Genomic DNA, 27,252 nt, shown 5'->3' on the forward strand with positions numbered 1-27,252 from the left:
CACACGAGCCTTGGTCTCTGGGGCTGCGGGATGCTCTCGCTGTAGGAGGAGCAGAACGGAGCGTACCCGGATCGCGCACACGCTAGCCGCGGACCCTTCGAAACTGAGTGAGGTGAGCCCAGCCGGGTCGGGTCGCACCAGCACGGGGGTTTCAGGCACCGGAGTGGCCTCGGGGTCCCCGGGCTTCCCGGACACTGCCCTCCCGGTCGGCGGCGGAGCGGGCATCAGCCCGGGGCTGCCTCCCGGTACCTGGGATGCTGGGACACCTTCCCAAGTCCATTCGGTCCAGCTTTCTGCTGTCTGCCCTCGCCGTGGCCCGGGACGGAGAGCTGGGGCGGGAGACGTTTCTGAGTTACTCAGAAACCGAGTCTGGGGTGTCCGGGGCCGCGCCCCGCCTCGTCTCTCCACCCAGCACCCGCTCACTCCCTTCCTGGCCTTGGTGAGACGCGTGGACCTGACCGCGATCGTTCCTTTTCCCCTCTGGAATGTTTTCTCTGTGGTGACAGGGGTTGCAGAATGTAGCAAACACTTGAAGCGGGTTGGTTGGGTTCTCTCCGGCGGCCTCAGCGCGGGCTGCCCTGGGGCAGACGTGGCTTCGGCCACAGCAGCCGGTCTCTCGGCGCGGGGAGGTCAGGGGCTGCAGAGTCGCCCCCCGGGATGAGCGCGGGCCTGGCGCCCAGAGCCCAAGGCTTGGGTTCCATCACTGAGGTCTAGGGGATAGTTGACGTCGGGAATGGGCGAGAGGGGTGCAGTAGAGAATCATGAGGGACTCCGGAACTCCAGAGAATTCTTTTAATCCTTCCTCCCCGTGTGGCATCGGACAAGTTGCCTAAACTCTGCACCTCCGTCTTCTTCTCTGTGCCTCATGTAATAATAATGGGGATTAAATAAGGTAATGTGTGAAAAGAGTAGGAGGAGGAAGTCTGGGAGTAGAGTAAGGGGTCAATAAATGATAGCTGCTATTATTTCTGTTGTTCGTGCTGTTGCTGTTGTTGTTACTGTTATTATTATTATTATTTGAGGAGCAGTTTGTAGTTAAAGGCATGGTTTCAAATCCCAACTCAGCCACTTTCTAGGGTGACCTTGGGCAGGCTACTTAACCTCTCAGTGTCTCAATTTCATGTGTATAATGGGGAAAATTATGATGCCTATCTCAGAAGATATTTGTGGAAATTAAATGAGTTAATACCTGGAAAGTGCTTAGAAGAGTGAGTGCTGGGTGTCAGCTACTAATTCTTCCACAGGGGCATCATGTTTAATCAAGCAGTATAACCTAAAGGTAGCTACAACCTTGCTTTGTTTATAAGTTGAAATATTATTTGTGTGAACATGTATATGCTTTATGCTGTGCAAGATGGGTTCCCTTCTTTCACCTGTGGTTTCACTAACATTGGTGGCTGATCCACTGGGGTCAAGGTAGTCCTGGATAAGGGGCTGATGGGGCAGAGGGACCCCAGGAGTTATCTTCAGTGAGAAAATGGAGGGTTTGATGACAGAAGCTTCCAGAATCACAGTTTCTGTTGAACGTTCACAGAGGAGAAAATCTTCCCTGGGTTGCAGTTTTATTTGACAGGAAATTGTACCTGGATCTAGGTTTCTTAAAACAAACTCTTGCTAATTTTTGCTTTTGGATTGTAGTGAGAGAGGAGATGAGGATGGGCAATATTTTAAATGATAAAACACAGTAAATCACATTCTTCTTGCCAAGAGGCTTCTTGCATAATTTTGAGGGTCAGAGATCACAGCAAGATCATATACGTCTGTGGAGGGTTAGAGTGGGCTGGCTGCCTTTGGACGTCTCACCTTCCTTCCACAGCACTCTACATCCTTGCCATCATAAACCTGAAACCCACTAACATCATTAACTTGAAAGCCTCCCACCTTTGCCCCAGCTCCCGATTTTGGATAATACCCCATGGGTTCAGGGTGGAGAAAAAGTATTTCCTCAATGCCAGAATCCTGCCTGAAGAATGTGATGGGGCATGGGGACTGCCCTGTATATCCTACTCCAAATTCGAGTATATCCTAATTTGCCGCTGTCACCTACGGTAGGCATAGGAAACAGAGTTTCCATATTCCCCCTCCCCAGTACCAGTGCTCACCAATACTAGTGTTAGGAAGTGGCCACACTACCTACCCAGAGTTTGGGAATAAATAGCTCAGGATTCCATCTCTTTCCACCCCCCACTTTAGTCCCACGGACTGTTAATTAACTGTCTTGGGGAGGGGGCAGCACCCAGCACAATACCGGGCCCCTCAAGGCATATACCATGGTGATAAAGGCTGCAAGATTCCAATCCAGCGCCTCCACTTCCTAGCTGTGTAATTTTGCACAAGTTACTCCTCCTCTCTGAGCTCATTTTCCTCCTCTGTAATCTGGAAGTAATAATAGTATGCCTGCCTTACGGCATTGTTGAAACATGAACTGAAATATATAGAGAGATTATATATATTTGGAGAGAGATTGATTATATATATGATATATGGAGAGAGAGACTGTATGCATTTGTGAGGCTAATGAGACTATATATTATTTTAGTTCATTTTTTAAAAGATTATTATTTCACATTGTAAAGTTTCTGTAATTCAGGGGCAGCATGTATATTGATGAACACGGTCATTTGCTTTCCAACACTCTTCCCCAGACAAAGTTGTTATTAAATCAAAGTGTACTCTCCAAATTCTCTTAGAATCAAGGAAATATGGCATGGTGCCTGGCAAATATTAAGTGGTCAATATTTGTAGGCTATTATTATATCAGGTGCTCTAGAAACACTAAGGGCTTGACAGTAAAGAGAAGTGAAACAGAAACGAAACAGAAACACTCCACTTGTAGTAAAGCAGCTGAGAAAAGGCTGGGAAGATACAGCTGGGCTGGGAAGGGACTGGACATGATCTAGGGTGGCTGCCCGGAAATTCTCTTGGCAGATTTTATCTGTTAGAATCGATTTGCAAGGTGCTTGCTCTGTGCCAGACGCTGAGCTGGGCACCAGAGGGCAGGGCGAGGCAGGAACGATGCCCTAAGGAAGGCAAGCTAATGGAGACACTAAGATCAGACCCCTCGATGCTCTGATCACGATGGAGCTTGATAAGAGGGGCGTGGAGGCTGGCTGGGATGGGGCTGCCCAGAGGGTTCCTGCTCCAAGCACCTAGGGGGAAGTTCCTGCAAACCGTGCAGTGATTTCACAGGTTACACCTCACCCAGCCTCCAGAGAGCTTGGCCTGGGGGCCACAAGAGAAGGAGGCAGCTCTTTGGCAGCTGTGGTGGCCCAAAAGCAAATATCCTGGAGCAAGGGTCAAGGCCTCAAAACAGACTGTCCAGGCCAGAGGGAAAGAGGAAGGCAGCCTCTGAGGACATGAGGGCTGGTGTTTCCCAGCGCCCAGCCTCCGGGCTGTACCCACTCACCTGCTTTTTTTTCTCTGCCCCTCCAGCTTGCCTGCCCCGCCAAGTCCCATCTTCACCATGGCTGCTGGAGAGAAGATCAAAGCCAAAATCAAGAAGAATCTGCCCGTGAGGGGACCTCAGGCACCTACCATCAAAGAGCTGATGAGGTGGTACTGTCTGAACACCAACACCCACGGCTGCCGCCGCATCGTGGTGTCCCGTGGCCGCCTCCGACGCCTGCTCTGGATTCTGTTCACGCTGACAGCCGTGGCCCTCATTTTCTGGCAGTGTGCCCTCCTCATCTCATCCTTCTACACCGTCTCTGTCTCCATCAAAGTCCACTTCCAGAAGCTGGATTTTCCTGCTGTCACCATCTGCAACATCAATCCTTACAGGTAAGAGGAAGGAGGAGGGACAGGGAGGGGGGTCACGCCCCCTCCAGGTGCCAAGGCCCCTCCCAAAGGTGACACACTCCAGCCTGCAATCATGCTTTTTAGAAATTTGAATTCATTGCCAGTGTTGGGAAACTGCCCTCTCCCAGGTTTGAAATCTGTACCAAGGTTTCAGTCCCTCAGCTACTTCTCAGCATGGGCTAGCTCAAGGAAGGCAAGAGAGGGAGGCTGCAAGGATCACTTTTGCTTGGTGGTTGAGCCTGGAATGAACTAGCATTCCTCCTACCCTGGAGATACACACACACACACACACATACACACACACACACAGCCCAGCTTAGCCATTTCCCCTGAGCTCTCCAAGCTCACACCCTCACTCTCCCCTGAATGTGAGCTGGAGGCTGACTCAGACATGACACCTAGGTGACTTCCAGAAGCATCTCAGCTCATCTGAGCGAACCCAGCCCCACTAATTGAGATCACTGGGCTCTGGGCAGGATCAGCCCTTGGTACTGCCCAATTGTCTGCTGCAGGACCTGTTCTAAGTGGGTCATTGGAATCCTTCTCAGGATTATTGAAAACTGATCTGTGAGGCACATCGGAATCTGGCAGAATTTGTCAGAGCAGGTGTGAGGGTGGGGAGAAGGGAAGAGCAGGGGCGACTCTCTCGCCCAGAGTCATCAATGAGTTGATGGCAAAGCTCAACATCAAAATCAGGTCTAAACTCATCCTCCACCTCAAAGTCTATCTTTCTTTCTCCCTTCCTTCCTTTCTCCGTCCCTCGCTCCCTCCCTCCTTTCCTCCCTTTACCTCACCCTCCCTCCTTCCCACCCCCCTCCTTTCTTCCTTTCATCCATTGTTCCATAATATGTTACTCAGCATCTACAAATTGTCATTCACTTTGCTAGATTCTGGGGCATGGAAGTGAATGACCCAAACACAGCCTTTGTCCTAGTGCAGCTGATGCTGTAGTAGAGGATTGAAATATTAACAAATATAATTACACTAATAAAATTAATAACAGTGACCATTTAACAGCATATATGTGTGTGTGTGTATATATATATATGTGTATATACATACATACACACAGAGATACATGGATGGATGGATAGATAGATAGATAGATAGATAGATGATAGATAGAATAAACTCATTGACTCTTGCCAATAACCCCATTTTACAGGTGGGGAAACTGAGACACAGAAAGGCTAAACGGCTTGTCCAGTGTCACACATCCAGAACCAGAATGGGGAACTGGAACCCAGGTAGTCTGGCTCTGGAGTTTATACGCTCAGTCACTATGCTGTGTGGCCTGTGCCCCTAGCAAGGGAGAGAGAGAGTGGGGAGAGTTAAGAGGGAGGCCAGGACCATTTGGTATTGTGAAAATTAAAAGATGGTGTTGTTATGCTTCATGTAGTCAACTCCCAGATCATGCTTCTGTGTCCTTGGGGGCTGTCAAGGTAACAGTTATACCTCTTCCCTCCCAGCATTGATTCGAGGAGAACCCATGGACAGGGGCAAGTATGCTGGGTCGAGACAGAGCCCGCCCCCTGGGGAAACTCCTGGTTAGCAGTTATTTACTTGTCTTCACTGTGGCTGGTTTATGGGAGGCACCTGACAGTCACCACTCCAGAAATGCTGGTTGGGGCAAACTCATCAACACACTCTGAGAGCAAGCAGACAGTGGTGGCAAAGGTGAAACCACAGGAAGCCTCACAAGGGTCATATGGGAGCCTGCCCCATTTACTTGAGCCAGTGGTCACATTGGAGGGGGCAAATTATAAAAGGCCTGGTTTTCTTGGCCAAGTGCTCTGGGGTGATGGGCACAGGCTGACACACATCGATGGAAAGCAGCATGGGGTAGTGCCAGCTTTCTGCCAGAGGGGTTTTCCATCCCTGACTCCCCCTTCCCACCTTGACAGGTACAGTGCCGTGCGGGACCTTCTAGCTGAGTTGGAACAGGAGACCAGAGGGAGCTTGAAGACCCTGTTTGGCTTTTCAGAGATTACATCTCGGAAACGCCGAGAGGCAGAGTCCTGGAGTTCGGCCAGGAAGGGCACAGGGTCGAAATTCCTCAACCTGATCCCACTGCTGGCCTTCGAAAAGGGTGAGACAAGCAAGGCAAGGGACTTCCGCACAGGACGGAAGCGGAAAGTCAGTGGCAGAATCGTTCACACGGCATCAGACGTCGTGCACGTCTATGAGTCCAAGGGCTTGGTAGGATTCCAGCTGGTAAGATGCACATCCTCACGGTTTCGGGGAATGGGATGGGACAGTGTGTCCAGGGAGGTTTCTCCTTTGCCATTAGCCCTATAGTCCCACAGGAAGAAACACACGCAGTTAGGGTGAATCAGCTGCAAGCAACTGAAACTGATCCAGGCAATCTTAAGATTAAAATGTCTTAGAAGGTAACCAGTAGCTCATGGAGGCCTCTTGAAGGACAGAAATTAGGGAAGATCCAGGGATCCCGGTGGCAAGAAATGACGAAAAGTCATTTCAGATACTGCTACTGGATTAAATAAGCTGCAACTGTTTTCAGTCTTTTTGTTAATCCAACCATAAAGATGGATTCAGATCCCATTTGGGGACTATCTGATTGGACACGTTTGGGTCAGCTGGTGGCTCACATAGGGTAGGACATCTTGATGGACAGTCTCAGCTGACTGTATCCAAAGAGTGGAAGGAAATTCTACCAAAGCCAAATTGGGGTGCAGATACCAGAAGGAAGAAAATAGAAAATGAGCAGCAGAAACACAGTGTTCCCAGCAGCACTTGCCTTCATGAGGTACTAAAGCTTGACTTCTCATCTCTCCTTCTTGGTCCCATTTGAGGGACTCTGAAGAAGCAGCCATTCACCAGAAATGAATTCCATTGTCTTCCTGGCCAAACTCAGCCATCACCCTCCTCTCCGTGCCCCAGCCACCTCTGCAAGATGAGAACTACCTCCACTTTATAGTCTCGGTTGCTGATTGTGAGACTTCATGGCTCTGGTTGCAAATCCTGGGGGAAAATGGCCTTTCTCTAAATCATTGAGCCTTTTTGAAGTCTTCCTGGGTCCTTATGTAAGATAAAGTTCTCCTTGATACCAAAATCCATCCTTTGGTGTCCATCTTTTTTTTTTTTTTTTTTTTTTTGCGGTACGCGGGCCTCTCACTGTTGTGGCCTCTGCCATTGCGGAGCACAGGCTCCGGACATGCAGGCTCAGCGGCCATGGCTCACGGGCCCAGCCATTCCACGGCATGTGGGATCCTCCCGGACCGGGGCACGAACCCGTGTCCCCCCTGCATCGGCAGGCGGACTCTCAACCACTGCGCCACCAGGGAAGACCTGGTGTCCATCTTTTAGGAGAGTTTTCAAGTCCTGTGTGATGAGAACATCTGGAATATACCACAGTTTCCCTATAAAACTCTCATTATTATGTATTTTAAATGCTGGTCCTCCCAACTACCATGTGAGGTGGGGAAGGATGGTATTTTGGTCAACATTTTGTAGGTGAAATAATGGATAGGTAATGCCTTGCCCAAGATTCTGCAGAGAGGTCGTGGCAGAGTCTGGGCTAGAATCTCGATTTCTAGACTGTTGACCCAATAAGAAATGGTGAGAGTTGGGTGGGAACTCAGTAGCCATAATCAGTCAAAGCCTGGATGTCTGGAGACCCTGAAGAAGCTGATTTTGCTTCTCACTTGGTAGGGAGTCATGAGAGTGAGGCTCTGTGTCCTTCCTTACTCAGCCCCTTCTTGGTCCTTGAGGCTTGAGAATGATGTATCCCAGGCCCCAGAAATGAGAAGAAGCCCATCCTTGCCCCAGATATCCCTCCTGTTCCCCTGAGTGTTTGATCTAGAGTTTCAGTTCCTTACAGTCCTTCTGAAGGCCACTGGTAGGGCTGATAGTTCCATCCTGGTGTCTCCTCCTATTCACAGTGTTCAAATGACACATCCAGCTGTGCAGTCTACACCTTCACCTCGGGGGTTAATGCCATCCGGGAGTGGTACAAGTTGCACTACATGAACATCATGGCACAGGTGTCTCTGGAGAAGAAAATCAACATGAGCTACTCTGCTGAGGAGCTGCTGGTCACCTGCTTCTTTGATGGGGAGTCCTGTGATGCCAGGTCAGTAGGGGAAGGCTGCTCTCGCAGCTCCAAGGACCAGCGGCTCTGAGTGCTGGGCTCCTTGCGTGCACCTGAAGCTCAACTAGAGGTCTTGGGAGCAACAGGTGCTCTTCTCACTGACCATGACTTTTGGAAAACGACTTATACAGGAGCTCAGCTCTAGAGTCAGTGAGGAAGGTGGAGATGGTGTAGAGTCAAAATATTCTTAAATTCATTAAATTACTCATAGAAACAGAGTAGTTGATGGTGGACATATAACCTTGCATATTACTATCACCCATACCAGTGAGAACCACTGATCTAGTACAGGAAGGAAAGAAGCAAGGGAGGAAGGAGAGAAGGAAAGAAGAGGGAGGGAAGAAAGGTCTATGTACAGATGTGTGAACTTTCAGAACTTTCCACCTTTAAGAAACACTCAGTTTCCTGGTAGAGACTGGGCAGTCATGGGACATTCTAGAGTGTTCCTGCTTATCTGAAGTGCTTTCTTCATTCTTTTGAAATGCTAAGCCTTTCTATATGTTAGTTGATATACTGACCCTTGCGAAAACTGAGTGATTGGAATCGTGTCTCCCTGAAGGTTGGGTTCTAAAGTCAGTATAAGGACACATATGATGTAATTCCTTTTCTGGGGATAATTTGCTAGGAATTGGGATGGAAAAAAGTCAAGTGTTGGCTGAGAAATTCAAGAGGAGAGGAAATGGGGGGCAGATATATTGGCACAAAGAATGCCAAGTCAGGATGGAGATGGAGGTGAGAAGATTAAGAGGGAGAACAGAAAGCAGAGAGCGGTTCTCCATCAACATGTGTCAATTGGACGAGGGGCCTTGTTTGTCATCTATCAGAGGAAAGATGGGGGAAGTAAGTCATGTCTATCATCCACTGTCCACAAAAGAGAGCTGGCCCATTAGCACTGCCCATTGGGACTTCAGCTCAGGTGCATGAGGGGAGTTCCCAGCACGGCCCTTTTCTGACCTGTATTCTCCCCCCCGATAGGAACTTCACACGTTTCCACCATCCAATGTATGGGAATTGCTACACATTCAACAATAGACAGAATGAGACTATCCTCAGCACCTCCATGGGAGGCAGTGAATACGGTAAGGGAATCTGCACCAAGGAGACCCTGGGGTGCTCTAATGGCAAGCACGCTGGCAGCAGGACAATTGGGGATGCTTTAGGCCTTCCAGAGATGCAGGTTTGCCCCACCTGGCCAGAAACTTGGGGCACAACTTTTCTTCTTGCAGTGTTTCCATCAACATCCATGTCGGTTCTTTCCTTCTTTATCAGAGTCTGTTTTCCTTTTTGACATCTCCTCTTTGCTTTCGAGAGAGCAACACGGACAACCCTGGGGTTTCTTCTCCCAGGGAAACCACTCGGGTTTAAGCTTGTAACTGGAGTGAGTAATGCTGGGCAGGCAGCTTCCAGATGGACTTAAATCCAGACGTGCTGAACAGGAGATTAGGGAAGCAAACACACCTTTATCTTGGTTAAGGTGACAGATTCTGGAGCCAAAGCCCAGCTCAGCCACTCACTGTGTGACCCAGTGCAAGTTACACCCCTTCATCTATAATGAGGGAATAATAGTAGTATCGATGATACAAGGTAATTGAGAAGACAAAATATAAAAAGCACTTAGAATAAGACCTGATACACACTGTATTAGTTCGGTTGAGCTGCCATAGCAAAATATTACAGATGGGTGACTTAAACAACAGACATTTATTTTCTCACAGTGCTGGAGATTGGAAATCCATGGTCAAGTTGCTGGCAAATTCAGTTTCTGGTGAGGACTCTCTTGCTGGCTTGCAGTTGGCCATCTTCTCTCTGTGTCCACACATGGCCTGTCTTCTGTGGAGAGAGAGAGCTTTTTTGGCTCTTCCTCTTCTTAGGAGAACACTAATCCTATGGGATTAGGGCCCACCCTCATGACCTCATTTAACCTTAATTACCTGCCTGAAGTCTGAATCTCCAAATACAATCACATTGACTTCAACATATGAATAGGGTGGAGGGGCAACCTGCGGAGAGACACAAAATTCAGTCCATAACACACACTATACACACAATAAATGCTAGATGTGGTTGTCATTACTACTATTACTACCATTACTACCATTGCTGCTGCTACTACTATCACCACCAATAATTACTACCTCCAGTATTAGTATTACTACTACTCTACTACTGTGACTTTTGTAGAGAAGGCAGGAACTCAACAGACTGGACTGGTTTACCTACAAAAGGAATTCTTGAAAGGTCCTAAACAAATTGAACATGATTTGATATATAGATATACTCCTACAAGGAAAGGCAAGATCTTGTCATGGAGGAAAACCTACCTGGACACCTCATCTTTGTTACTGTATTCTCTGCGTTCTTACCAAATCTGCAAGAAACCATAATTCAGGGCACACACGTCAGTGGGAAGAAGAAGTAGTCTGGGAACTGTTGCACAATCCTGGCTCTGCTGAATGTGGGCTGTGTGACCTTGAGCAAATAGCTTCCCCACTCTGGGCTTTGTTTCCTTTACTTACAAATAGAAGAAGTCAGAATAACTCTCAAAGTTCTCTTCTTTCAACTCATATAGGGGCTGCTCTCATTTGTTTACCAAATGTTTATTGAGTGTCTTCTGTATGCCAGGCTCTCTTCCAAGTCTTAGGGATACAGTGGTGAATAAGACAGATGCCATCTCTGCTTTCAGGGAGCTTGCATTTTGTTGCAGAGAGACAGATAAATGAGTGAACAAGCACATAGATATTATCTGGTTATCAATCCTAGCGAGCGCTATGAGGAAAACAAAGCAGCGCAAGGGTAGAGAGAGTGGCTGGGGCTGAGATGGGGGGTTTATTTCAGATAAGGAGGTCCAGAAAGGCCTCTGGAAGGAGGGTTATTTAAAGATGGAAAATACGCATTAAGGTCCATGGAAGAGCATTTTGGGCACTAGCAAGTCCAAGGACCCCAAGAAGGAAATGGATTTGGTGTGCTGCAGAAACAGAAAGAAGCCCAGCCTGCTTGGAGCTTCCTGATGGAAGGGGAGAGTGGAATGAGGAGGGAGGCATCATCATCTCCCTGAGAGCCACAGTCAGGTTTCTGGACTTTATTCTATGGCATACCCGTGTATGCAATGAAATGCCACTGAAGAGTTTCAGGCAAGGGAGTGACCTGATCTGATTCCTGATTTGAAAAGGTCCCTCTGGCTGCTGGGCTCAGATGAGACTGCAGGCGCAAGAGAAAAAAAAAAAAGAGTGGGAACAGGGAGAGGAGTTAGGCCAGTGATCAGATTCACCACTGGTGTCTCTCCCTGAGGGTTGAAGCAGCCACAGCTCTGTGTGTCCCTTTGGGTGCCCAGCAGAACTCCCCATCTCAAAGAACCACATGGAGATTCGTGTCTTGGGCAGGGTAGTAGTTTTCCTTATGCTTAGCAAACCTGCAGTGGTGACACTGTTTCTGAGCCCTATTTTGTGCTAAGCCCTGGAGACAGAGCAGTGAACAAGTCAGGCTGGAGTTTCCAGTCTCACCTTTGTCTACCTTTCACTTGTGGGAAATGCCTGGGTCTTGGTTTTGAGAATCTCAGAGCAGTGGGAGAGGTAGGCTACCACCAGGGAACGTTCTCCTGGCTTTTGACCACAGCAGGCTGCCTTATCCTCCCAGGGCTGCAGGTCATCTTGTACCTAAACGAAGAGGAGTACAACCCCTTCCTGGTGTCCTCCACTGGGGCTAAGGTGATTGTCCATCGGCAGTTTGAGTACCCCTTCATCGAGGATGTGGGAACAGAGATTGAGACGGCCATGGCCACCTCCATAGGGATGCACCTGGTAAGAGAATTTTCTGATTCCCGTTGGCTTGGTGAGGAGGACAGATTTTGTTGAAGGATAACCAGTGAGGTGCAGCTTATGGAAAAGACTGTTGGTTTCAAAAGGAAGCATGGTCTAGTATTTTCCAATGGTTACCCCAGTGGTCATTCTAGTAGTTATACTAAAGGCTGTCTTTGTATCTTTTGTATGGATGAACAAGGACAGGATGCCATTTTGGATAAGAATTGAAGGAACCTTCCTTGTTCCAGAGACAAATGTCAGCATTTATGGAACATGTGCTGGTCAGACACTAACTATGTATTTGTCACTAATATAAATAGAGCAGATTAACACCTTTCTGGGACACCTAGAGGCCACTGGGGCATGTAAACCACGATTGGAAAGTCATTGGGCCATCAAAGGTCTATTTGGACCATCCTACTTCCATCAGTTTCACCTCATTTACCGAGAGCCACTCCCCTCAAGTCTTTGACCTTTTCTGACCTCAATAGGTGCTGAGAACACTCACACCTGTCAATGAAAGCACATCTGGGCTGCAGACTCCAATCCCTGAGTCAGTCACGCCCAATGGAAGCACAAGGGCAAGGCGAGGAGTGTGCTCAGACGCCCCTGGCCATGCTTGTACAGTCTCTTGTTTGCAGGCCTGGGGTCTTTTTATGCCAGTCTCTGTCTCACTCTGTCTCACTCTCTCACTCTCTGTCTCTGTCTCTTGCTCTATCTAATAGAATAACTATTAAGTACTTATTTAAAGGGAGTATATGCACAAAGTAAAAAACCCAAACAGTACAAGGAGCCTACCATGCAGGTGTATCTCCCTTCTATCCCTGACCTCTGGTTCCCTCCTTCCTCTTCACGGAGACTATTGCTGCTGCTTCTGTGTTCCGCCAGGGATGTGATAGTCTGCTTCAAGCATGTGTGTGTGGGTATAGGCATTTCTCCTTTCATGCAAATACAAAATACTGTTCTGCCCCATTTTTCTTTTTTTTTTTCATTTTAACATCTTTATTGGAGTATAATTGCTTTACAATGGTATGTTAGTTTCAGCTTCACAACAAAATGAATCAGTTATATATATACATATGTTCCCATATCTCTTCCCGCTTGCGTCTCCCTCCCTCCCACCCTCCCTATCCCACCCCTCCAGGCGGTCACAAAGCACCGAGCTGATCTCCCTGTGCTATGCGGCTGCTTCCCACTAGCTATCTACCTTACGTTTGGTAGTGCATATATGTCCATGCCACTCTCCCGCTTTGTCACAGTTTACCCTTCCCCCTCCCCATAGCCTCAAGTCCATTCTCTAGTAAGTCTGTGTCTTTATTCCTGTTTCACCCCTAGGTTTTTCATGACATTTTTTTTTCTTAAATTCCATATATATGTGTTAGCATACGGTATTTGTCTCTCTCTTTCTGACTTACTTCACTCTGTATGACAGACTCTAGGTCTATCCACCTCATTACAAATAGCTCAATTTCGTTTCTTTTTATGGCTGAGTAATATTCCATTGTATATATATGCCACATCTTCTTTATCCATTCATCCGATGATGGACACTTAGGTTGTTTCCATCTCTGTGCCCCATTTTTCACTTGATACTATGGCTTGGAAATAGTTCCATGTGAATACACATATAGATTCTGCCTCATTCTGCTTAAAGACCCATAATAGTCCATTGTGTGGGTGAGTTATTGAAGCAATTCCCTGTTGATAGACTTGAGATTGTTTCCAGGTACAGCTAAAAGCAATGGTGCAATGTGAGGTGTAGTCATCGATTGCTTCCTAGAAGTATATCAATCAGTATGCATATTAGCCAAGTTGTCCTCCAATAAGGTTGTATCCACACGGGTATTAACCAATTTTTAATCTTTGCTAATCTGTCAAGAAAAAAATGGTATCTATTATAATTTTTTTGGTTTGTTTGTTTGTTGTTTGTTTGTTTGTTTTTATGGTACGCGGGCCTCTCACTGTTGTGGCCTCTCCCGTTGCGGAGCACAGGCTCTGGACGCGCAGGCTCAGCGGCCATGGCTCACGGGCCCAGCCGCTCCGTGGCATGTGGGATCTTCCCGGACCGGGGCACGAACCCGTGTCCCCTGCATCGGCAGGCGCACTCTCAACCACTGCGCCACCAGGGAAACCCTATTATAATTTTTGACAGTCATTCTTAGTGGCATTTTTTCACCTATTTATGGAGGAAAAAAAATCTCCTTGTGGATTCTTTGCTCATGCCTTTGTTTATATCCAACCTCAGTATCCCAAATTAAACATATTAGACCTCATCCCTCACAAAGTTTTCCTCCAGCGCAGTCGTTTCCAAACTTGTTGATCAGTAGATTCAGATCTACTGAATCAATGTCTCTGAGAGATGAGCCCAAGGATCTGTATTTTTACCAAACTCCAGTGGTCATTTCAAGAGGCCACAAACTCAGGAACCTCAGCTTTAGAAACCTGAGTAGTTCAGAATGAGAGAAGAAAAGTGTGTCTTCCTAAGAGAAAGTAAAGCTAGGATGACACCAAAGTTTAGCACAGCCATAAATGATGGCTTCGGAGTGAGTTATAAAGTGATATGGTGGGCATTGGGGATTGTATATTCCTCCATCATCTATTCATTCAACAAGCATTTTCTGAGCACATCCTGTGTGCTAGATGCTGGGGCTACATCCGTGTCCCCGGGACTGTCGCTGTCCTTTTAGAACTTAGGGTCTAGCAGAGAGAATCAATAACAAACAAAAAATTGCACAGGTGATTAACTCTAATCATCATAGGTGCTAAGAAGGAGAAATACAGGATGCATGAGAGCATATCACAGAGATGCCTGATTTAGGGCTTTTTAATAGGGAGAAGAGGGGAAGTTCAAGGGGTGCTTTCCTGAGGAAGTGGTATTTAAGTTGAGACAGCAGAGAAGATAAACTGGCATCTGTGGCTTCGGTGCCTCACCATGTCCCCTCAAAGGCAACCCTGGACAAGAGAAAACAGCAGGATGGTACCATCTGTGAAGCCGTGTCATTTAGTGGCTTTGTTCAATGTGGGAAATTTGTTCCAACATGAGAAGTGTTGTGTACCAGCTTGGGCTGTGTGAATGCTGATTGCCCAAGGAAAACTCTTGAGCCCCAACCTGCTCGAACTGTGGTTTGAAAAGACTTTAAGTTACTATCATTTTTTTTTTTTTTTTTTGGCCTCACCGTGCGGCATGCGGGATCTTAGTTCCCCAAACAGGGATCAAACCCATGCCCCCTGAATTGGGAGCACGGAGACAACCACTGGGCCACCAGGGAAGTCCCTTTAGCTTACTACTTAAGGAGCCAGGTCTCTATCTCTGTTCACTGGCAGATTACAAAACTCCCAGATCAGAATAGCGAACATTTTGATCCAACATTTCTCAGGCAGCTTTATACCTTGAAGAAGCACCTGGGATTTGCAGCACATTCTTACCTTCTGCCTCTCACAGTGTCTGCGCACTTAGAGCTTGGGAAAATACAAAAACTAAGGAATTGCCCTCTGGTTTTCTTCCCTGAGCTTAGAGAAATATCCATCACACTGTTAAGCAAATGCTCTCTCTAGCAATGATGGTAAACAAAGGCATGGGTCGGTTTTCTGCTACACTTAATTTGAGATATACAAAATCAAAGCCACAGAGCAGGGTCAGGAAGCTCTAGTTCTGACTTATGAGCATTTAAAACAACAAAAAACTAGGGATTACTGAGCAGTCACCAGAGAGCCACTAGAATAAGTCCAAACAAACTAGACTTCCTTTCTTATTTATTTTTTATTTAGTTATTTATTTCCTTTCGATAGGCATGTTAAACTGGTAGACTCAGTTTGTTAGGCAGTTGGTCAACTAATCTTCCTTCATTCACCGAGGCATGTGTGTCCAAAGCACTGGATATTCAGAGACGGATACAACAGAGCACCTACCTTCAAAGATTCACCTTTAAGAGACGATAACATACCTTTGCAACGCAAGTCCAAGCTCTGTGAGAACAGGGACCTTCTCTATCTTGTTCCCAGGCTCAGTTCTTAGAACGTAGTAGGTCCTCAGTAAATATTGTTGGATGGATGGATGGGTGGCTGGGAGCCGGGACAGAAGCTTTTGGTGAAGGCTTTCTAGGTGATGGATTCTTAAAGGACAATTGTCAGGCAAATAGTATCAGGAAAGGCTAGTCCAGACGAAGGGCATAGCAATTACAAAGGGGTCGCAGGAAGGATTTGAAGCCATGTAGTGAGGCATTCTGAAAAACCGCTTTGGGGCTTCCCTGGTGGCACAGTGGTTGAGAGTCCGCCTGCCGATGCAGGGGACATGGGTTCGTGCCCCAGTCCGGGAAGATCCCACATGCCGCGGAGCGGCTGGGCCCGTGAGCCATGGCTGCTGAGCCTGTGCGTCCGGAGCCTGTGCTCTGCAACGGAAGAGGCCACAACAGTGAGAGGCCTGCGTACCGCAAAAAAAATAAATAAATAAATAATAAAATAAAAAAAAAACCGCTTTGGCTGAAGTGCAATCAAGATACTGGAGGGTTTCCCTGGTGGCGCAGTGGTTGAGAATCTGCCTGCCAATGCAGGGGTCATGGGTTCGAGCCCTGGTCTGGGAAGATCCCACATGCCACGGAGCAACTGGGCCCGTGAGCCATGGCCACTGAGCCTGCGCGTCTGGAGCCTGTGCTCCGCAAAAAGAGAGGCCGCGATAGTGAGAGGCCCGCGCACTGCGATGAAGAGTGGACCCCGCTCGCCGCAACTAGAGAAAGCCCTCGCACAGAAACGAAGACCCAACACAGCCAAAAATAAATAAATAAATTTATTTTTAAAAAAAAAAGATACTGGAGACAGCGCAGTATTTACAGTAACGCTAGAAGGAAATGATGAGGCCCTAGCTGAGGCGATGGCTGTGGGGATGAGCAGAAGTGAATGGATTTGAGAGGTATTACAAGCAACAGGGTTTGACAACCGAGGTCACTGAGGAAAGGCCAGGGGGAGCTAGATTGATAGTTAGGTTCTGGCTTGGGTAGTGGGGCGGATGGAAGTGTCAGGTTCTAAATTAGGGAAATACAAGAAGAGTAGGTTTGGGGGAGAAAAGAACCACTTCAGTTTGGGACATACCCAAGTTGTTGTGCCTTTGGGAAATCAAGGTGAAAACATCCTGCCAGTAGATGCTGTGAACCTGGAGCTCAGGAGAAAAGTCCGGGGGCCACGGCGGGGTTGAGGGTGGAGTTACATCTAGCATAATTCTAGACTTGGAAAGGAATGCCATCACCCAAGACCTGAGACAGAATGCAAATGTTTAAGGGCTGAGCAGAAAGAAAATGGAGAAATAGAGGGACCAAAGTAGCAGCAGAAGCTGGAAGGGTTGGTGTCAGAGAAACGAAGAGGGTTTCCAGGAAGGTGTTAGCTAGGGTGCCAAACGCAGTTGAGAGGTCAAGCAAGGTAAAGGGCAAAAGCTGTTGGGTTGGGCAGCCAAGAGGTCATCGGTTCTCTGCCAGAGCAGTTTTCAGTGGACGGAGTGGAACAGAAACCAAAGTACAATGGGTTGGATCACGAATGAGAGATGAGGAGGCAGGCAAGGGCAAATCCACCCAGGGGAGTGTGGAGCCAGGCCCCGGAGAGGGGCGAGACTTCACTGTCATTGCGAACCTTACTGTACATTTTTTTTTAAGATCTATTTATTTATTTTTGGCTGCGTTGGGTCTTCGTTGCTGCGCGCGGCTTTCTCTAGTTGCGGCGAGCGGTGGCTACTCTTCGTTGAGGTGCACGGGCTTCTCATGGCGGTGGCTTCTCTTGTTGCAGAGCATGAGCTCTAGGTGCGTGGGCTTCGGTAGTTGTGGCATGCGGGCTCAGCAGTTGTGGCTCGCAGGCTCTAGAGCACAGGCTCAGTAGTTGTGGTGCACGGGCTTAGTTGCTCCACGGCACGTGGGATCTTCCTGTACCAGGTCTCTAACCCGTGTCCCCTGCATTGGCAGGCAGATTCTTAACCAGTGAGCCACCAGGGAAATCCTCCCACTGTACATTTTTATCTTAAAGCATGCACACACTTCTCTTCACAAGCGTATGTATAACAGGGATTAAGGGCTCAGACTTCGGAGCCAGACAACTGGGGTCCAAACCCCAGCTTTGCATTTTGATCGTGTGATCTCTGTGTCTCAGTTACCTCATCTGTAAAATGGGGATGATAATAATGTTACTGCATAGTCTGGTGAGAATTCAATGAGTTGATTCATGTGAAAATTGAAAACAGTTCTTGGCATGTATTGGGTGCTCCAAAAATATTGGCTATTTACTATACATTTTTTTAAGAAAAGAGATGTGAAGGGAAGGAAGAATATTTGAGCCAAAAAGAGGGGTTAGGGAAGATTTTTCTTGTCCTCGTGACACCCTTCTGAGTGAGATATTGAGTAAGATACTGATCTGTTCCATATAGTATATAGAAAGTACTAATTATTTGCCATATGTGTTGCAAATATCTTTCCCAGTGTGTGCTTTCATTTTGGTTTTCATTATGCTACTTTTTCACATGCAAAAACATCAGATGTTTACATAGTCAAAATCTTTGTTTTCTTCTTTAGTCATTATGTTTATTGAGGATTTTCCCTCCTTGAGATCAGATACTGAGCTGATTTTCCTTCCAGTTATTTTATTATTTCATTTAATAGTTTAACCCACTAGAATTTTATTTCTGCAGGATGTGAAATGCAGAATTCCTCCAAATTCTTAACAAGTAGTCCTAACTTCGTATGTTGCATAATTCTTTTTTCCTCCGTTGATTAGAAACATAAAAATAACTTTTATAATTATTTATATCTATAAATTATTTTATAACATTACAAATAACTTTTATAATTTATTACAATTTAAAAACAGGACAAAAGAAAAAAGAGTTAAAACACCCATAATTCCACCTAGAGCCTCCTGCTGCCACCTGGGCTTTTCCCTGGCACAGTTCATACCTTTAAAGAGGTGAGCTAAGGACTGTGCAACTGCCCTCCCCCTCCAGGATTCTCAGAAGGAAGCAGATAGGACCTCATTTTGATAAAAAATGAGTCCTGTTCCCACATACACCCACATACAACACGTGTGCACACAGGCGCCTAATCACACCTACACATACCTGTGCATGCCACACACATATCTATCTATCTACCTATCTATCTATCCATCTAAACTTGCACACACTCTCACACACACATACATATATACCCATTCTCATTTTTGGGTCCCTAGGGGTCAAGACAGAAGCCAAAATGTTTCCCCACGCTGCCCAGATCAGCACTTCTGGTAAACTGACACTGAAGTGGGGGAATGAAAGGCGGCGGGGGAGAGGGAGTGAGAGCAAGCCGGGGCTCTGTCCAAGTACATCTAGCTGAGGCTTTGAGAAGCTAAAGACCTCTCTTCCCCTCTCAAAAGGCCATTGGCCCCATCTGCCCCAGCCCCAGGTGTTTCAGGAAGTAACCTGAATAACCCAGGAGCTCTGAGTTTGATAAGCGTCGTTGCAAAGTAAAGGGCCATCAAGTACTCAAAAAGCGTAAAGATCACAATATGGCTTCTCACAGTCGGTTCTCTGGAAGTGGTCCATGGCCCGGTTCTCAACATAGAAAGAGCCTCAGCCACCTTTACCAGCTGCACGGGGCTTACCTGCGTGGACGGACCCTCTCCCCTAGATGCCAGGCTGTTGAACTCTCCCCACAGGCAGGTAGAGCCCTGTACCTAGTAGCTGACGCTCTAGGCTCTGTGGACATCCTGGGCCTGGGGGCTCCAAGGGACATCCGATCAGGGAGATTGCTGCTTGGAGAAGCTTAGAGGGTAGCACTGAATGGAGGTGTCCTCGAGGGAAGCCACTGCTTGGCATCTTCGTGCCCAGATCCCAGCCCAGCCCTGGCATGCACTAGAAGCTCTAAATCAGTTTGCTACCCAGCTATTAGAGGAATGAAGTAAGTCTGTTTATTCTGTACTGACGTGGAAAGACGCTCACTCTTTATTATTAGTGAGAAGAGGACATTGCAGGGCAAAGGGAACGTGTGATGTGTGTCTGGATCTCAGGACCGAGATCTGACCTGTTGGAGTGGGTACCCCGGGGGAAGAGAGGAAACCAGACGGCTACTTTCCTCTCTGCTTCTTCCGTTTAAACGTTTTCAAATGAGCACTTTTGCCCCGGAGGGAAAATTAATTTGCAATTAATTGAGGGAGACTAATGGGTCAACAGATGAATGATAATACAGACAGAAAGAGATTATAGCCACTTGAGATGTCTGTAGTTTCTACCTGCGCCAAACTTCTTGATTCCTTCCCCCGACCCAATCACCTTTTTCTCTGTGCATCCACTCTTCAAAGGAAAAAGAATTTTCTTCCCTCCCATAAATCTGCCATCCATTTGCCCTTTACCCTCCCCATTTCATAAAAGACAAAACAAAACTCTTTGTACACACACACACACACACACACACACACACCCCAAATCCTAGCTATGATATGGCCACAATATATTCAGTTGTTTTCCCCCTTGGGAGACATTACCCTTTTTTTTTTTTTTTTCTTAATTGGCTTGTCTGGATTGTTCCTTTGCAGTGACAAATATTAAGCTAGAACCAAACGTAGTAAGCCATAATAAAACATAATTTAATAAGGCTTTCGAACAGTGAGTTACGATGCTCTTACCTCCTCTGGTCAGGATACCATTCTGCCCTGCTGGGTATTCTTTGGTCCTCTCTAAGAAAGTCCATTTTTTCAAGTCAGCTTCTGGGACCAGAAGACAAGAGGGTAGGAAATGGGTCCTTCATTGAGACAAGGACCCGGCGCAGCACAGTCACTGCTCATCTTTCTAATCCCTCCAGCCCCTCCCCGTGGATTCTCCAGTGGCTCACTACATTCTGAAAACCAAATCCAAACCCAGATTTCTCAGCACAGCATAGGAGGCCACCATGATTTGGCCTTGGCAACCCTCTCTGACCTCATCTCCAGCGACGGCTCTCCCTTGGAGCACATTCCGGCCGCCCTGGCCCTCTCCCGCCTCCAGCCTTGCTGCTGCCTCTGCTTAATCCTCTTCCTACCTTTCTTGGCAAGTCCAGCTCTTTGTTGCCATTCCATGTCGAGCCAACCTGTCTTTTTCTCAAAGACGTCTTCCCTAATCACTTTTGGAAAGACTGCCCCCTCCTCCCAACCCCTCTAGTCTCTACCCAGTTTCATCGATCACTATCAAAAAAGATCCAGAATGATTTATTGGCTTTTTGACCATCTGTCTACCCCACTAGAATGTGAGCTCCACAAGAGCATGGAACTCGTCTGTTTTGATCACTGTGTGTTCCATAGTGCCTAGAATAGCATAAAGCTCCTAGTAGGTGCTCAATAAATATCTGTTAAATGAATGACTGGGTAGCTGCTCAGCTCCTCGAAGCTGCTAGAAATGCCCCTTGTCTGGGTCCTGGGGGAGGTCAGGGCTGAATGTGTGCTGCTGTGATTACAGACGGAGTCCTTCAAGCTGAGTGAGCCCTACAGCCGGTGCACGGAGGACTGGAATGGCGTGCTGATCACGAACATCTACAATGCTACGTATTCCCTCCAGGTACAGGCTGGAGGCAGCACCCAGCCCCGGGTTGTGGCCTGGACCCAGGAAACAAAGTTATATATAGGCTGGGGCGTGTCTGGGACTGGGAACTGTGGTTTGAATCCTGGGGTTCAGGACCTCAAGAGCACGTGGTGCCAGCTGGTCCCAGTCCTCTTCAATCCATCTGTAACCAGAGCTTAATTGATTCATTGAGGTTTGCATGGAACAGAATGTACAGCTGAGATCCACTTCCTAAGTGGGCCTTGGCGAGCGAGGGACAGGAGGAAGCAGTCTGGGAGAGGCACTGGGTGAGGGGTGCCCTTCACCCGCTGATGGCTTTGGGCAACTTGTGTGCCCTTCAGCAGTCACCAGGGCAGTTTGGATTGGATCCGGGGCTGCTAAGTGGCAGCTCCCAGGTCCCTTCCACCCTGCTCACCTGGTTTTCCTGGATGGTGTTTAAAAGTCAGGGAATTTCACAAGAAAACCCAGATTTCTAGCTTCTCCTGAAAAACAAGGTCTGGCAACATTGGGCCCATATTCCTACAGGATAAACAGTGGGTGGAGTGGCCTTATCAAACGAGACATGTTCTCTGGTTCCCCATGATCTCCACCACCCGCTAGTGTACTACCTATGTCAACCCTTGAGTGAGATCACCTGTTACACTGCCGCCTGTTCTGGCAGTCTGCCCTTCGCCTCCCACCAGGACACTAAGAGAGCCAATGAGAATCATCCCAGCAGAACAAAAGGACCACGTGCCCTGAGTGCACTGAGTCCACTAGCTTCCACCAGAGCTGAGCTGAGGGGTGGTGGAGACACTGAGTGAAAAGAGACCAGTAGTCAGACAATGTCTGCTTGTAAGAAATAGAAACACATTCACACTGACTTCAAGACCAAAAAAGAAAGTGGGGGGTGGGGGGTCAGCTCATTGGAAAGATACTCTGGATAATATTTAGTGAGAAGCTACCATTTACAAACACTTTACATCTTTCAGTTCATACTCACAACAACTTCATGAAGTAGGCCTTGTTATACTTATTTCAAAAATGAAGAAACCAAAGCATCAGAGAGATTAAGTAACTTGCCTGAGGTCACACAGCTGGGAGGTAGCACAGCTGATATTTGAACTCAAGCAGCCTGCCTTCCGAGCCCACACCGTTAGCTTTTATGCTGTAAGCTTCGTGGATATTATGATCCCCAGGGATCCAGTCTGGAGGGCTTGGACCTGAGAATCGGAAAGTTGGGGGCTGGGTTTGTTTCTCTGTTTCTTAGCACCTGCTCCAAGTTTCCCACTTATATCTGGGTCAGCACTTACATGATGGAAAATGACCACCGCAGCTCTAGCTCAACCTGGCAACCACATCTGTTTAAATTCCCAATAAATTTTCTAGCTTTGTCCCTGTGGCCCAGTCGGCTGTGACATGAGGGGTACATTATGCCGTCTGCCAAGGCTGTGGGAAGCTGACCCTCTCAGACTGAGGGATATAGGGAGGGGGTCTCTGGCATCCACGTGCAAGGAGGTTAAGGGAATTCCTGGGTCTTGTCTTTCAGATCTGCCTTCACTCGTGCTTCCAGGCAAAGATGGTGGAGAAATGTGGGTGTGCCCAGTTCAGCCAGCCTCTACCTCAGGGAGCCAACTACTGCAATTACCGTCAGCACCCCAACTGGAGTGAGTGAGACGCACCCCCGCCTTGCACACCCCAGGAGCGGGGTCAGCCCAGCCCTGGCAATAGCTAAGGCGCTCCTGGGACCCTGCCCCTCTGGCCTTTGGCCTGAGGGAGATATTGATAGAGAGACACCGACCAAGTTTCACTCCTGTTGTGAAGCCTGGCTTGAATTCTACTTTCTGATTAAGGATCAAATGCTACACCCCAGCTTGTGCTAAAACCTTGACCACCTCTGTCAATTCCAGGAGGTAGGAACTATGGATAGTATCCTCTGACAGAACAGGTAACTGAGGCTCAGAAAGGTTAAGCAACTTGCCCAAGGTCACACAGCCAGGGAGCAACAAAGCTAGACCCAAAGCAAGGGCTGCTAACCTGCCCCCGACCCCAACTCATGTTCTTAGCTGTGGCAGTATTCTGTCTCTCAAAATCACAAGCCAGAAATTGTTTCCAGAGAACTAGTGTTTGTAGAAAGTGGAAGGTGAAATCATTAAAAGGAGACTATGGGGGTACCACTGGAAAACCCTAGGAAGGGTCCTGTGACCCCAAAGCTCATGCCACCCTGCACTCTGTCCCTCAGTGTACTGCTACTACGAACTGCACCAGGCCTTTGTCTGGGGAGAGCTGGGCTGCCAGTCGATGTGCAAGGAAGCCTGCAGGTGAGTGGACCCAAAGCAGTGGGATGAGCAGGGCTGGGCTGGGCCAGGCCACCCACCCTCACTCCATGCCCTTCTCCACGTAGCTTTAAGGAGTGGACGCTGACCACCAGTCTGGCGCAGTGGCCATCTGAGGTTTCCGAGGTGAGTTCTCTGTCCTCTCTTGCCCCTAGAGCCCTCAGCCTGGAGCCTCATGTCCTGATTGTGTCCTCTGACCTCAGGGGTGATCCACAGGGGAGGCCTGGGTCAGGGGCTGGGGCTGAGAGGGGAGGGCAGACAGGCTGGCTCTGGTCTCTCCAGGCATCCCCAGGCCACTTCTTTCTCCACCACAGAAATGGTTGCTGTCTGTTCTCACTTGGGACCAAGGCCAAATAAAGAAAAAACTCAACAAGTAAGTTGACCTCCACCCTGCCTCCTCTGCTTCTGCCAGCCCCCGTCCCAGCCTCCTCACTTGACTCCTCAGTGCCAAACGCTCTCCTTTTCATTCATTCATTGATTATTTCTTTATGCAACAAATATTTACTGAGTTCTTATCATGAGCCAGGCCCTGCTCGAGGCCTGGGGCTCTCAAACTTTTTGACCATGACCCACAGTATGAAAATACTTTTTCCATTGTGGCCCATTGAATACATAACTGAAATAAAATTGTCATGAAACAGTACTCCCTTATGATGTACAATGCATTCGGGCTGCTTCTCAAATGTTGCACACTCGTGTACCAAACCAATTGTTTACATCCATCCCAGTTGGTCACAGCACAATTCTGAATGATTAGTGCCCATATCAGTTGATAAAAATTTCGAATCTCTCTGTGGATGCAATCTGATCTTTTCTATTTCATTTTGTAAAAGGTACTGGTCATGACCCAGTAAGTTTATTTCATGGCTTCCTGATGTATCTTGACCCACTTGGAAAAATACTCCTTTGAGCCATGCAGCTTCTAATTCCACTTGAATTTTCCACATCGAAATTCACTTCCAAGGGACCTTTAGCAAAAATCAGCCAGGGCAGAGTTCAGGGACCTCAGCAGGTGGAGACAAAGATGGGAGAGGGTGGGGGGATTGCCGTGTGAACCCACATCTCTCTGGGCCACTACTGTCTCCACAGTGCCCAGCCCTGGGCCAGATCTTTCTAGGTTTGAATACCAGCTCTGCCAATCATGAGCTGTGTAGTCTTGGGCAAGTTACTTATCCGATCTGTGTCTCAGTTGCCCTATCTGTAAAATGGGTACAATTAAAACATACCTGCCTCATAGAGTTGTTGTGAGAATTAAATAAGTTGACTCACATAAGGTTCTTGGAACACATAAGGTTCTTACAGTGCTTGGCAACACAGGAAATGGTCAGTAAATGCTAGCTGTTATTATGGTTGTTATCATTATGACCTTATACCCAACCTGCCTCGTTCAGTTACATCACTCGCCTGTCTCCCGTACATGTTTTAGACTGCAATCAAACAACTACAATGTCAAGGTTTAATGAAGAACATTGTGCTGTGGGAATGCAGCTGAGAGAACTTAGTCTACAGGTGGGGAAATGGTTTTTGAGTGAATGAATGAACCAGCCCCAGGCCAGAGATGTGCTCTGTGGTGCAGAAGGAAACCCATAAACCAGGTTCTAAGACCCTGTGGAGCTCAGAGCCTGGTCCTTGCTGGGGGCTGGGCAGGAGAGAGAGAGCCATGCTGAGAGGCTGTCCATCTGGTAGAGTGCAAAGGCCTCCAACTCACCTTGGCCCCGCCTATTGGAATCTTTACAGGACAGACTTGGCCAAACTTTTGATATTCTACAAAGACCTGAACCAGAGATCCATCGTGGAGAGCCCTGCCAACAGCGTGAGTGGCTTCCTCCTGGGACCTGCCCCGGGTCTGCGAGTGTACGCATCTGCCTGGCCTTGGGGAGCAGAGTCAGATTGTGGGGGTCCAGCCTGAGCTCGTAGGGTCACCAAAGACCAACCAAGCCTCAGACCAGGCAGAGTAAGAGGGGACAGGAAGGCTGCCCCCATTTTCCCCCAAACTGTTCGGGGCCAGGGCTAGCCAGTGACTCCCTTGGGAACTGGGGTCTTTGCACGAAGCCAACTTGGCGGGGGTCCCTCCTGATAGTCTGGCTTGGCCTCCCTTGCAGATCGAGATGCTTCTGTCCAACATCGGTGGCCAGCTGGGCCTGTGGATGAGCTGCTCCATCGTCTGCATCATTGAGATCATCGAGGTCTTCTTCATCGACTCCCTGTCCATCGTCGCACGCCACCAGTGGCACAAAGCCAAGGAGTGGTGGGCCCGGAGACAGGCGTCCCCCTGCCCCGAGGCTCCGCCCAGCCCTCAGGGTCAGGACAACCTGGGCCTCAATATAGACGATGACCTGCCCACTTTCACCTCTGCCTTGTGCCTACCTCCAGCCCCAGCAGCCCAGGTGCCGGGCACGCCGCCCCCCAGATACAACACCTTGCGCTTGGAGAGGGCCTTCTCCAGACAGCTCACAGGCACTGAGGTGTCAGCTGAGTCCTGAGGTAGGCTGGGGAAGAGAGACCGAGCCAGGACCACCAGCCATGGTCTGAGAACGTAGACCCTGTCTCCTGCACACAGAGCGGATCCTCTGCACCCCCTCTGGGCTTTTCAGAGACATTGACTACAAGTCTACTTTGAACAAGGTGGGGCCTGGGCATGCGCAAGGGACTGTTGGACCCCACCCAGCAATGCTCGCAGCCGCCCAGGATGAGCTAGTTCCTGCAGCCCAAACCCTTAGGACATCTGCTACCGAGACAGATGGGGCCGAGGAAACGCGGCCGGCCTGGACAAAGGCCAGGAGTGAAGCCTGACAGAGTTCTTCGGAGAGAAAGACTCCTCCAAAGCCCCGAGCTGGGGGTTCCAGCCACTCCCCCAGCCTGGGCTGGGACCCAAGGATGTGACCTTAGGTGTTGAGGCCTGACAATCACTGCCTGGTGCCAAAGATAGGAAGGAGGAAGCTTCAGGCCTGGAGCTGGAGCCGTTTGTGAATAAACTGCTTAGTCACTGACATTGGGGCGAGGTCTGCTCTGTACCCTGAGGCGGGAGCTGGCCCACAATGCTCGGAGTGTGTGGAGGGGAAGGGTACACTGGAGGGAGGCCTGGGGGGTGTGACAGGAGGTCCTCACTCCAGGGGGGGTGTGGGGCCTATTCTGGGCAGCTAAGCCAGTGCTCTGGGCCCTTTCCCCAAGCAGAGAAGGACCAGGGAAAGAACACTGTTGGACACTGCTGTCCAGTGGTAGCCTGAGCCATAACGGATTATCTCCTGATAACCCGCTCAGCTGCTCCCCCTCCAAGGCAGACCCCGTACCCCCACCAATGGCCTGAGCCTCACCAGCAAGCCAACCACGGGGACAGCCGCCTCCTGGCGTATTCACACCTCCCAGGGAGATAATAGCTAACATGTATTAAGCGCGTAGTAGGTGCTCAACGTCAGCTCGAGGGCCGTGTTCTGGCTCCCGTGCTAAGCGCTCACAGAGATGGGCATAGGAGACTGCAAATGACAACACACAGGCCAAATCCCATTTTTGCTTGTGACCTAAGAGTGAGTTGGATGGTTTTTGGTGGGGTTTTTTCACTATTATTAAAAATATCAAAAGAAGGACAGTTTGTGACCTGAAAATTATATGCAATTCAAATATCAGTGTCCGTAATAAAATTTTATTGGAACACTGTCACGCCCATTCATTCCCTAATTGTCTATGGCTGTGTTT

The 27,252-nt window shown here is 48.4% G+C and overlaps 1 protein-coding gene across 1 annotated transcript; it reads left to right on the plus strand.

Moving 5' to 3' along the window:
* On the plus strand, positions 1 to 27,252 carry SCNN1G (sodium channel epithelial 1 subunit gamma). The gene is made up of 13 exons (XM_060124069.1): positions 1 to 112; positions 3,433 to 3,780; positions 5,703 to 6,012; positions 7,701 to 7,891; positions 8,885 to 8,988; positions 11,543 to 11,706; positions 21,143 to 21,241; positions 22,773 to 22,890; positions 23,466 to 23,544; positions 23,628 to 23,685; positions 23,874 to 23,932; positions 25,297 to 25,372; positions 25,662 to 27,252. The coding sequence occupies exons 2-13, from the start codon at positions 3,464 to 3,466 to the stop codon at positions 26,040 to 26,042; spliced, it is 1,956 nt and encodes a 651-aa protein (XP_059980052.1). The 5' UTR covers positions 1 to 112; positions 3,433 to 3,463; the 3' UTR covers positions 26,043 to 27,252.

This window comes from Lagenorhynchus albirostris, chromosome 15, assembly GCF_949774975.1.
Source record: "Lagenorhynchus albirostris chromosome 15, mLagAlb1.1, whole genome shotgun sequence".
Taxonomy (NCBI): domain Eukaryota; kingdom Metazoa; phylum Chordata; class Mammalia; order Artiodactyla; family Delphinidae; genus Lagenorhynchus; species Lagenorhynchus albirostris.

What these genes read in the sequence shown, in the direction of transcription:
- SCNN1G (XM_060124069.1), top strand. Translation starts at nt 3,464, where the DNA reads ATGGCTGCTGGAGAGAAGATCAAAGCCAAAATCAAGAAGAATCTGCCC. An exon ending in TGCAACATCAATCCTTACAG is followed by an intron (nt 3,781 to 5,702) that starts GTAAGAGGAAGG and finishes CCACCTTGACAG; the next exon opens with GTACAGTGCCGTGCGGGACC. An exon ending in CATGGGAGGCAGTGAATACG is followed by an intron (nt 8,989 to 11,542) that starts GTAAGGGAATCT and finishes TTATCCTCCCAG; the next exon opens with GGCTGCAGGTCATCTTGTAC.